This window comes from Athene cunicularia (genome assembly GCF_003259725.1).
Source record: "Athene cunicularia isolate RWA chromosome 3 unlocalized genomic scaffold, athCun1 chr3_part1, whole genome shotgun sequence".
NCBI classification, from domain to species: domain Eukaryota; kingdom Metazoa; phylum Chordata; class Aves; order Strigiformes; family Strigidae; genus Athene; species Athene cunicularia.
The window spans coordinates 87,019,712-87,033,044 of NW_020799097.1; the positions used below are offsets into that span (position 1 = coordinate 87,019,712).

The window sequence follows — 13,333 nt, forward strand, 5'->3', positions numbered from 1 at the left end:
CTGGCTATTTAGTAGGTTGTAAATTGGCTATCGCAGAATTCAAATTTCACACAACACCACACAAGTGAGCTGCTTTTATAATCTATGAACTAATTCTGGCGGAGCACTAAATACTGGCTTACTAAAATGGCCAGTACCTATGGACAGCTATCAACCAGAAGTTTTCCAGTGGAACCAGCTACAATTTGCTTCTAGTCTGCTATGGGTTTCCTTATTTCCAAATTCTTTCGTTCTGTTTAGACTTCCTCTGGTGTCACCCTGCTTAACCGAATGATGAAACCCTACAAGTACACCATATTATGGCAAATGTGCCCCTCTTCATGCTACATAGAGAGTTCAAGAAGCATCTGTTATCTATTGTATATTTTGTTCATTTCAGCATAAAGAAACGCTTTCAAAGATCTGCTCTTATGCTAATGGTCAGTTGTTGCTGCTGAAATGCCATCTACAAGCCATGCCGGGGGTGACTCTGCAATGTACTGAGCAAGCAGTGACTTCAGAGGAATCTTAAAGGTGGTCTCTGTCCCTACTAGGGTTAGGAAAGGAGAGACATGCTCTCCCAGAGCAATCAGATCCAGCTCCTCATAAAGTTCAAACTAGTTAGTACTAGGAATGCTGAGACATGCCCCTCCATACTCGGCACAAAACCTGTCTAACAAAGTATTTGCCTTTTTATAGCTACCCACAGTTCTACCCACGTGCATCTTAACAGCGTGGACATCTTAGTGTGACATTGCAAGCCTGAATGAATGTACATGTTAGAAATCCAGACGTGTGCTCTTCGCAATGTAAGGAAATCTCTGGTATAGAAAAATATCATATCTATTAGGACTGTGTCTTCAAGAAAAGCAGCAAACTTTTAGATGACTGGAAAACTCAAGTTTAAAAATCTTTTTTATCATAAACATACATTTGCATTTCATAGATAATATTCCTTTGAAACTAAACATGATTTTTCCTTTAAATATAATTTTCAATACATGATGTCGTTCATCTTAAACTACCTGAAGTACATTGCAAAAATGTATTGTGACAAAGAGAGAAAGGCATGATTTGCTTCCCTATTAGCAAATAAAACACCTCTAGAATGGGTAACAAAAATCATGTAAGCAGCACAGTATAAACAGACACTGCAGTTTAGGACAAATGAGAATAAGAATACCAAATCCAAATGGAACTTCAAGGAGAAATGACAGACACAGGAGCAGAATGTAGTTCTCCACATTGTAATCTGTCCAGGACACCAGAGCTATTGATCCCAGCAATCAGCAAAGCTGATTTCTGAATGTTCATAACAGATAGCTACCCTGTAGAACCATGTAAGGAAGTAATTGTCTTATAAATGAGAACCAGCAAAAGTAACAATACACACAGACACCCCTCCTACTTAATCTGAGTTCCAGGTGACACAATGAATTTGAAGGAACTATGGAGCTGGGCACAGAGCTTTACAAAGGCCTAAATGCCTCTATGTTTGTGTTTTTTAAAGTATATGTATTACATACTTTATCAGATAATTATTTGATAAGTGTATAAAACTTTTTATGTATTTATTCAGTCTATATGTCACCCACACTGAAAATCACCCAACTGTGTAAAGTAACACCAAAAAGTGTAATGAAGACTGAGACAGCAGAGACAATAGGAAATTTTCAAATATTTTAGTTTTCCAGAAAAAAAATAACTGAAAGACAAAAGGAGTATCAATTACAGTTCTGTCATATTTCTGACTAGCGTTTCAACACTATCTTCTATTGTAACAGATGCTTCCTGAGAAGTTTTTTTTGCTTCAGAAGATCACAACCTGTATTTCTAGTTCATATGATTCCTTCCAATGAAATCTTTTCCCCTATATACTTTGGCTTCTAATGAAAACACTTTTCTGACTTCCCTATGGATTCTAACAAGTACTCAAGGAAAGTAAATCTTTATCAACACCATCTGTAAACTGTGAAGTAAATGGGAAAAAAATTATGAAATAACAGTAGCTTTTGAGGCTACAGAGGCAGTAAAAAGCATCACAGCTACTACAAATTGTAACACCATCCCAGAACGTTGGACTATTCTAACTGCAAAACCATAGACCGTGCAATCACTTGAGCAAGGAAGAAGTGAAAACATCAAAGGAAAGCACTAGCTAAAACCTTTACATAAGATTATGCAAGCATCATAAGCCATTTGTATTGTATTCTGTAAAGTATCGACTTTAATGTCTAGGAGTCCTGAACACCTTGAGCTTTGGAGTCAGGAAGATTACACGGGAATTGTTATTAAAGCTCTTAGAGTAAATACAGATGAAACAGTAGATATGGATTTGCCTCCTCCTAAACTAACTTGCTATGGATCAGCTGTTTCTGTATCAGTGAGAGGACAGTCATACCACCTGTACCACAAGCCATATCTGCATTTCCTTCAGAATGAGAATTTTAGTAGAAGCTTCTGGCCACTTTACAGATTTTTGTACCATTTATCGACTGCAGCTCAGGCTTATTCAATACCAAGGTTCTCTCCAGACTACTTATCACACTATTCTCCTTGGCTCCAGTCAAATTAAGGGAAGCTGAGATCATCATCTGAGGGTACTGAGAAACCTCAGTTTGTATGGAATTACCACTTATACAGTAATCTCTGCCTACACTAGAGAAGGTTGCTGTACAAGCAATCAGTATCTAATTTTTAAAGGGAAGCTCTTCCCTTTTCTCCATTCCTCATGTGCTACTGTTCAGCTATTGGTCCAATAGAGCACCACAATGAACTTTTTTCCCCTGGATCCCAATAGTGCCATGAAGCATAGAAGTCCATAGTCTTCATCATTTTAACTTTATTTGAAGCATCAGAAAATGCTGGTTTTAATTTACTCATCTAATTCCCCACAAACGTCCGTTACATGATTTGAGAATATTCATGGCTGAAAATCCTGATGTTTTAAGTTACTGAAATGCATTCCCTCTATCTCTTTAAACCTGTTGCCTTATTTTTGCCCTTGCACTTTCAAAGAAGGCAGAAGAATGTCAGGATGTACAGAAGTAAAATGTAATACTAGTTATTGTAATTTTTTATCTTTAGATTTTTTTATTTCTACCTATCTATATCAATAGATTAAGCTGGTTTATAGCCAAAGCTCCGAATAACACTAAAAAAAAACATTGAGGTAATCAAAATACTCACATTACTCTCTAGAAAGTCCCATTAATCAAGATGCAAGAATGAACTAAAGATGTGTTTTCTCCCTTAAGTCTTTAACCTTTAAGCTACCGCAAAAACTGGAAAAAATGTTTTTGTTTTCAACATTAGCTCTGCTGAGAGATTATAATAAGCATCCTTTCCTACCTAAGCAGTTGAAACTTATGAAAACATGAAATAACATCTGTGCAATTTTATTCTTTTTCCTCCATTGAATAGTCATGTAGAAGAAAGATGTACACATCTCCTTTGTATATTTTAGATTTTTTTCCTTTTTCTGGAAACTATTTTAAAGCTTTATGAAATAGCACATAAATATTAAAAAAGTAAAACCTCAATGTAAAAATACATGTACTTTTGTATATGCATATAAAAATACTGGCAACGTATGTAATAATGCAGACATCAGGTAAATTAAAAACTGAACAAGCAAGATGTACACCATTAACATGAGAAAAAATATTAAAGCTAAAAAAATCGGGTAGAAGTTTTGCTTGAACAAGCACACGTTTTGCCCTTGATCTCTGAAAAAATTGTTCTTCCCCACAGAGATTTTAGCAATTCTTGTCTTTGATTATGTTATTCTACAGAGCAGACCTTCAGAAGGCAAGCCGCAAGAAAATCAGATGGCCATTCTGTAAAGCAGAACTTGGAAGCATCTCCTGCAATACGGTTCGCAATTACTTACTTGACTGAAGATTGGAAAAAGAGTAGAGTCTCTCAGAAAGGCATACTGATTGTCTAAGCTGTAGAGAAAAACAGATAATTAGCACTTACATAGCATGCTTTATCTTCAAAACACTCTACAAGATTGATTATTCAATGTGATATGCCTGTAAGATAATTAGGTAAGGCTAACAGCATCAACATACATCTGGTCATTCCATACTTTCTGTAAACTATCATAAAAATACTAAATTCTTCATGGTGTTATAACACTTTCTGCCTTTTTTTTTTTTTAAATTCAGCAGCTTACCCTTAGTAATCTACTTTGGCACTTTACGCTATAAATGAAAGCAGTTTATGAGGTTAGCAGTCTCAGATTTCTTGTGACTATAATTAATGCACAGTATAGCTAGGTACATATTTGCCCTTTAAAAATAACCATGTACACATTCTTCCCAACAATGTATAAATTATTAAATCATATATTATCACCTCAGCCCACAACAAATGCACTTTTATCCAAGACAAACAACATCATGGCAGGGTCAGCAAGAAAACGGGCAAATCCTTTTTGATTTAGAACACCACATAGTCATAAGCTACTTAACAGAAAATTTAGTCCGCATAAATTAATCAAACTGTGGGAATGTCAAACACCCAGGACTTCCAAGACAGTTTAGAAAGCATGGCATTGTGCCTTATTAAAGGAAGGGTTAGATAACTGTTTCTGTCCTTACCGCTCATACAAATAAGGCTGAATGAGGTTCCCAGTGAAGTTAATGGAAAAGCACCAGTAACTTCAGTAGTATCAAAGAAAACAGTGTTCCTCTGCACTTTCCTGCCAGGCAGAAATAAGTTTAGAATACTGCCACATAGTCATAGGAAGAGAGTTGATAAACAGGTCCCTTGAGTTTAATTATGTCCATTTTAGTATCTCTTGATCCTTTCAGCATTTCTGCAAATTAATCAGTAATCTTGTAATGCAATATGTAGTCCAATTTTTCTCAGCAATCCCAGTCACTTCAGCTTTCTAGCTCTTAATTACATTAAAAATGTAGAGTGAAGAAGTACTTATCTGAATCTGCTACACTGAATAAATCTAAAATAATGTCACTTACTAGTTTAAAAACAATCCTGCCAGCAAGTCTGACAGAGTCTGGAGGAAAATTAGGCTTGATGCTCTTAAGACACCTGCATTCCTGCTTGTGGTCCAGCCAAGCTTCTTTCTATTAGGATTTTTCAAAAGGGAAGAGAAAGAAAAAACTGCATGTTATTTTACATAATGTACATCCTTTTATTTTACGTTTATATACATACATGCATATATATATATATATATATATATATATATAAAAAATATATATAAAATAGTTATTTATATATGCACACAAACAAACATGCCCAGCCTTGCCATGGGCTGGACCTGGGGATCCAGAACCCCAACAGCATCACAGCCATTGAGCCAGGCTGGAACAGCTGCAGAGCCTAAAGTCAGCTCCAAATGACAAGGAAGGGGACCTTCCTTGGGTACTGATGTCCACTGACTCTGGCAGCCTCCAACACAGACCACCTCAGATGCTGACAGTCAAAGAAACAGAAGCAAGCATGACTTACCAGTATAGTCTAAGACTGCAGCTATAATATGAGTGTTGTGGAAAGGGACAGGCTGGGCTATCCACTCAAACCAACCCAACATAACATTCCCTCCTCTAACATAATTAACTGCGTAAGTGATACTATGGACACTGGAGCTACAGCAGTGCAGGTTCAAGACACATCAGTATCACCATTATGCTCTGCCAGAATTTAACTTTACCTTTAAGAAAACCAAAGAGAAATATAAAGTTCCCAGTCCAGTTCCTTGCCCAGAGCTTACTTCAGTCTACTTCATGCTACTGTCTGACAACATAGTTTGTACTTTTTCAAACACTGTATCTGACACCTTTAATACACAAGAGGAACATATAAAGATAGAATGAAAACAGCATAGAAGCCTAGAAAGAACACCTTTATTTTTTGTCCCATGTTCCTGCCACACAAATAATTTTCATTGCCTTTATGCAACATGCTATAAATAGCATCATCAGCTTAGTTCAAATAGATATCACCATTCCATCTAGCCAAATTTTTATTATATAAATAAATGGTCTATCATTCTAATTTCATTGTGGCATAAAGAGATGGAGCCGCATACTTCACAAGGTTGGAGAGAACTAGAAGGGATGCTAAAATGTCCTCTACTATCTTAATTCCACCAAGATACACAACACTCTAAGCAAGAGTTCACTCAGAAAATCAAGACCACAGAGGCCTTGAGAGTCTATCCACTTCACCAAAATGCAGCTGCTCTAAAGCAACAATAACATTTTCCACACTGCAAAAACTGTCCCCAAAGATCCCTGAGCTGATGAGGCATTAATGCCCACAGCTGGGAGGACTGATGATATTTTCACAGTTCAGACCAGGAATGGTCACTGTAACCAAAACAGAAGATGGAACAAAAAATATTTTAGTTGCATGTACTATCTGAACCTGCAATTTTTGTTTCATATGCCATTTTTATTAGAGTAGCAGACAAAGACTAACACTTCCATAGCAGAGAAAAGACAGGATGACAAGGTGAGGAAAAGCTGCTATATATTGAAATGTCATTTTTTCTTTTTTTCCCCTTCCTTGTCCCCCCTAAATCAGTTGGAAGGGCAACAAGAATGGGTCTTCAGCATAATCATGTTGAAAGAGACAGTCACTTTCTGATCCTCCTTTTTTTTTTCCTTCTGTCTTTACAAGCTGAAAATTCTGTTTATAATTTACAAAAAATTCCAAACCCATCTCATAAACATTGTACATATTTACACATTTTATTTACATATTCACAGTATATGTTTGAAACTATCCAGCTGTTTCAAATTCTTTTTAAAAGCAAATTGATAAAACAGGGCACAACAAAAAAAATGCTACAACTCAGAATAACCAAGGGCTTCTGAAGGTGACATTTTCTCACAGATACACAGTAAGGGGGAAAAAAAAACCCAACCTAACTCAGAAAAACAGCTTCTGTTAAGTAACTGCCACACAGAAAATGATAAAATGTCTAATATAAAGAAATTATATGTTCAGCAATTAAAAAAAAAAAAGAGTATGGCAGTGATATGTGCAAAGTGTACATCACACCTGTAGATGGGGACATGCTAGTTACAAAGATTACAAAGGCTATCACTGTGTGATTTTTTCTCAAGCTGCATTTAAGTGTGGGAATTGTTTCAGGTAACTAGGTTTTAGGTTTTAGCACCAGCAGCATTTATACTATTGTATTTAGGGTTGTTTTCCCCTTTAGCTTATAATAAATAATAAATAGATTGGACTTTTTATTTCTTTCTGAACCAGTGGATTCCTGGTTTCAGCTGGGACACAGGTAATTTTCTTCCTAGTAGCTGGTAGGTGCTATGTTTCACATTTAGTGTGAGAATAATGTTAATAACACACTGATGTTTTAGTTAGAATAAGCACTATTTAGCAACAAGTTAAGGATTTTTCAGTTTCTCACGCTCTGCCAGTGGGCAGGTGTGCAAGAAGCTGTGAAGTACCATGGCCACGACAGCTGACCCAAATTAGCAAAGTGATATTCAATACAATAGGACATCACATTCAGTATATAAACTCAGGGAGGCGTGGCTCGCTGCTCAGGCATCGGGTGGTAAGCAACTGCATTGTGCATCACTTGTCTTTTCTTGGGTTTTATTTCTCTCCTTTTTATTATATTCCTTTTAATTACTATTATTATATTTTATTATTGTTGATATTATAATTTATTTTAGTTATTAAACCGTTCTTATCTCAACCTACAAGCTTTATATGTTTTTCGATTCCCCTCCACATCCCACTAGGAGGAGGGAGGAGTGAGTGAGCAGTTGTGTGGTGCTTAGTTGCTGGCTGAGATTAAACCATGACAGTGGGACACAGGCAATTTCATTTCCTTTACCCATAAGTCTACAAGGGGAAAAAATTACACCAAGAAGGCATTGATCCATATACAGTTAGTGTCACATGCTGTCTGACAAATAAAAATTAAGTATCTAGTGCTAAATAGAATTATTCTTGTCTGGAAGAAACAAGGTCATGCTTTTAAATGTCTAGACATCATTCTGTGTAATGCCAATATATTTATATTTTTATCCCACTTAAATTGTTATTTGGAGCAAACCTTTATCTGTCAAATTTTTTCCCTACATAAATGTTGCACAGAATTTTAAACATGCTAGAGGTGACATCAAAATGATTAATAGCTTACTCAACCAATAAAGCCCTAATGAGATGAAATATGCAGTAGCACATAGCATCATATGTGACGTTTCTTTGAGATGCATTCCCACGCGAGAAGAACAGTTCAAACACACAACTTCTGCAAAACAGCACTTTGGTCTAAACCAATGCCAGAAAGGAATTAGTCTGACTCCTCTGCAGAAGGAGCACTGGAACGGGGTCTGCCATTCACTTCCTCCCAGCTGGCCAGGGAGAAAGGGAAAAGCTCCAAATACATTAACTATAATGAAATTCAACAATATTTCTTCTCACTACCACTAGAAAAGGACACAAATTACATAACAATATGAAGTCATGAAAATTTGTGACCCAGAGAGACTTAGTTTTAAAATCGGTCTCTAACAGTACTTATTGGTGGGCTTATACTAAGTCCCACAGTTCTTCATGGGAGGTCTTCTTAAACCTGGCTTTCAGTCAAGGTTTTTATATCCCATATCCAGCATGAATATAAATGCTACAGTGCACAGGTACAGTCACCTGGTATGACCCTTCTTCCTCCCTGCCAGGGAAGATCTTCCAACTCTGCAACACATTTTTTTATCCCTTGTTAGATATGAACACTGTCAGAAGGAGGCAAATTAAAATGAGTAAACAGTGCAGGGCAGTACCCAGCACTCCTCCTCCACCCTTCACTACACATAGTAATCTAGAAAGAATAACCCTCCTTCTATCTTCTCCCAAAACACTGTCTCTCATTCAACCTAGATGTACCCCAAGTGCAATTCCTCAGGCTTCACCCAAGTGAAAAGGGTCAACGCCCACATGGATTAGGAGATAGTGCAGCAAATAGCTGTTTACTGGTGGCAGATCTGGAGTCTGCCCCCCAAACCAACACCACACAAACACCAATGCATCACTGAGTTTCACTGGACAACCGAGGCCCAGGATCACCTCCTACTGGCTCAGGGGATGGGCAAAGACCCCTCACATCTGCCTGCAGGGTCTGGCATATTTTTAGCTGAGATGCTTTGCCAATATGCATCCATTCTTGTATAGACATATGCTACCCCTGTGTCCCAAAATTCCCTAATCCTATGAAAGATCCTAAACCAATGCTTATAAAACAGAGGTTTCCCTTGTCTCCTGTGCAGAATCAAATAAACACTTTCTGCAGACTAACATGCTAATGAAAAGAAGTTAAAGACAAAAGCTCATTAAAAAAAAAAAAAGTGGGATATTTTTCCTCCAAGAGCTTTTGATTTGGTAAAAAGACATTATTTGTAATTTCCAAAGGATTGTTCAATTTGTTACCAAATGTCTTATTTTTTTTTAATCAAGCCATTTCAATCATGTTTGATAATGGCACATTCTGAATTCCACCTAAAAATCACTCTCCCATTTGTTGGGGATTATCATACATATCACTGCTCCCCAATCTATGAGATGTACCAGATAAATAAATATTGCCAGGGAAGATCACAGCAGTGATTATGAGGAGCTGCAGACATGGTAACTCTACATTTGGAGAGACCCCCAGCCAACACAACACTGATAGAAGGCAGTTCCAGGAAATCAGGCATCAATAAGTGGGAAAGGGGCTACAACAGAGAAGTGTCCAAGAGGGGCAAAAATCAATGAGGTCCAACTGAAAAAAACACATTTAAAAGCAAAAGGTCTACATACACTTGATCCTGAAATCAAAATTCATTTGAAAATGGTCAGCCCAAAAGATCTCTTGTGATAACTTCCAGGCCCACATTTCAAAAAAAAAAAAAAAAAAAAATTGGTACAACTCACTTGAAGTTTTCAATATTGACACTATGAAGCCTTCTACAAACTGTAAATTCTAATTCCCCTATAGTTTGTTCAGGACTTCTGGTTCTGTCCATATATATCTCCTTAAAGTATAACAGTTCTCCCAGTAAATTCCAAAAAGGGAAACATCTTTCAAAAGACTATTCCTTCTCCTATAGGTTAGCTCGAATAAAATTATCTTAACCACCTGATATTTCAAATCAAATTAAGATCTTTACAAGATATTTTAAAACGTACCAAAAATGGCTCATTTAGGTACATCCTAACACAGAAATCCCCTGCTGCATTTACTCTGAAGTTTCCTTCACAAAGTCCACCTTTACCCTAAACATAGTTCAGCTACCCCAATTAATCTTTTAACCAGATTTTTACATTAATTCTGATTTCATTTATTTTAACCAGAAAACTCCAGAAAACTTGACAGTTTTAAGCCTAAATGTTTTTAATTATAGGATTATTTAACACACATCAAAAAATTATCAACTCACTCTGCAACTAATTGTAAACTGTAAATCCAACTGCACAACTTGCATTTCAAAGTTATCTATATTTATAAAACTAAAATAGTCCTGTTCTGCCAATATTGACATTTTTAAATGTGCAAACCTCAATTTCATTCAATACCCTGCTGTTTATTTTGTTCAACAACTAGTTCAATTAGAAGTGGACATATTAATGAATTGCACTAAAGCTACAGAGGCTAAGTAGAGCACAAAGCCTTTGGTTTGGCCAAGGAGAGCTCTGCTAACAGCTGCTATAAAACCAGAGCTGCACAGTAGTTTAGCTAGCTTATCAAAAGAAATATGGATCACAGCACAGTGATCAAAAGCAAACAGATCTGACTGGTCTCTTTTATCTGTATCATCTGCCCTGAGTCATCAATCCCAATAAATGATCTGGTTTGACTAGAAAATACTATTTTTTCAGTTATTCTCAATTGCTATCTAACATCACAGGATATTATGTAATATTAATTCAATATTAATTTATTGATATTAACAGTTAAAGATATTATGTAACACAGCATATTAAGTGCAGATTACTTTTAGCAACGGTAGCCTGTCTCACTGAAATCAATACCTACAACTGTGGATGGTTTCAAGCACACGAACCCTACAGCTGGAAGCACAAAGCAAAGATACCCAGGATGGCTTCAGGCTATTCACAGTGAATCCTTGAAGCACATTCACATCGCTATTTTCCCCAAGGAGGAAGCCCCATTTCCTACCTCCATTGCTACTACACCAAAGTTGGAACAGGGTACTGCATTACACCTTGCAGATTTGCTTGTGCAAGTCAGTATCAGCAGAGTCTCATTTCACATTACAGACTTGCCGACAGACACTTTACCAATGACTCTCCTGGCAGATACTTGTTTTAAACTTAACTTGCAAATACTCTGGTCTTCTGTACTCTTCACAGTCATATTTTCCTTATGATCTCTCATAATAAATCTACCTGTGGCATTATTACTGATGCTACAGTAAGCACCTAATGTACATTGCACACATTTGCCATACAATAAATCAAAATGACATATTTTCCTCCTTTCCCTCTCCATATGTTTAATCACAAAAAGGAAGAGTTTCTGGCATGTTGAGAACACTGTAGATTATAGTAAAGCAGAATTGTTTATAGAAGCACATGACATATGAAAAGATTATTTGAAGGTCAAGATCTTAACTTAAAAAATTTAAATTCATATGCATTTAATAGAGTATCACTACTAGTCAGTTTTGACCATTGCTTGGTTTTCTTCATTTTTCTCTATTTAGGAAAAAAAAAAAAAAAAAAAAACACCAAAACAAACAAAAAAACCCACACCAAAACAAAACCAGAAATCACAATGCAAAGCTAAGAAGAATCATTTAAAACTTCAAGGGTTCTGTCAGGTGATGCTCATGACTCAAATCTCAGGTGGCTGGTCCTCTACCCTGGTGCCAGTCATTTACCCTTGCATGTCCAGACAGTACCAAGTCCTGCCAACTTCTGCCCACACGCTTAAGTGACAATTCAAGTCAAATATAAAAGCTAAAATTTTAGGTTTGAACACCCTAGGTTTGAACTGTTTCATAGGACAGAATCACAGGATAATTCAGGTTGTAAGGCATCTAGAGAGACCTCTAGTTACAAAGCAGGGTCAGCTCTGGGGTCAGACCCAGCTCAGCACTTTATCCAGTGGGGTCTTGAAACCCTCAAAGCATGAAGATTGACACAAACACCCTGGCCAGCCTGTTCCAACTCTTGGCTGTCCTCAGGGTGAAACAGCTTTTCCTCACATTTCGTGTAAGCCTTTCCTATACAATTTAAGCCTGTCGCCTCTTGTCCCCCTGCCATGCACCACAGTGAAGAGCCTGGCTTCATCTTCTTGAAAACCTCCTCAGAGATGCAGTTTTGCCCAAGGCTGTCTCTTCTCTCTGCACATTCTTGACCCTTATTTCATCTTTTAAAAATGGAATATATACCATGATAAAAATTACTCTTGAAATTTATATTGGTTTACCATAAAATTGACTTAGAGCCCTCAGTCTACAGCCAGCAAAGCTGAAGACTTAATCCTCCCCCTCTAAGCAAGCACAGCCAAACACCACAAGTTTCAGCTTAGTTTTGTCTGTTGCACTGATTATAATCTTATGTTTGTAACTATAAAAATACTCAGATGAAGAAAAGACAGCATGCTTACAAACTCTGTCCATAACTACAAATAAGAAATAGCAATGTGGAGGTATGACAATATGCAAAATGCATGGAAATGCATGGAAATAAATTATTCAAATGCCTGTTTTCTTCAACCTTTTATAGCTGTTATTTTTCATCTTACCTGACAAGATGTATCACAGTATTTAGCAACCTTGCACTGAGAGCATCTGTGCAGGTGTTCATTCCTGTTTAGAAAAATAAAATTGGTTATAAATACAACTAGAACTTTGTATTTACTCTTCTTACATAACTAATAATTTTCAAATATCCCAATGCAAGAAAAGTATCTGAAAAACAAGGGTAGTCTAAAATGCACTCTTACACAAGAAAAAATTGTGCATGGCTATGTTCAAAGCTATATTCACAATCCTTTACCCATGAGTGTCATCACCTCTGGGGCCACTTTGGATCAAAAGTAAAGATATCAAATATGCTTTTTTTTTCCCCATATAGCTATACCCCTGAGGAGATTGATTTTGTAGATATCATAATTACAGCTGTCAACACAGCTACTTCATCTATTTATTATCTATCTTGAGTCTTGTCTTAAGGAAGCATCACTATCTGTCCTAAGCAAGACCTTGCTATGAACCTGCAATCATGCCATCAAATTTTAACTTTGTAACAGAGTCTGAGGTTGAAATGTCAGCAGAAATTCATACTTCTGCTGGTGGACAGCAAGACCAAAATAAAGGGGGGGGGGGGGGGG

General features: G+C 36.8%; 1 protein-coding gene across 1 annotated transcript in view; it reads right to left on the reverse strand.

The window, feature by feature from the left end:
- Nucleotides 1-13,073, reverse strand: part of SMYD3 (SET and MYND domain containing 3) — a 374,780-nt gene extending 361,707 nt beyond the window's left edge. The window contains exons 1-4 of the mRNA XM_026844592.1: nt 13,000-13,073; nt 12,746-12,809; nt 4,968-5,075; nt 3,872-3,929 (exon numbers count right to left, since the gene is read on the reverse strand). Of these exons, the coding sequence (XP_026700393.1) occupies nt 3,872-3,929; nt 4,968-5,075; nt 12,746-12,809; nt 13,000-13,073 (304 nt within the window). The remainder of the gene's footprint in view (nt 1-3,871; nt 3,930-4,967; nt 5,076-12,745; nt 12,810-12,999) is intronic.
- Between the last annotated feature and the right edge of the window lie 260 nt (nt 13,074-13,333).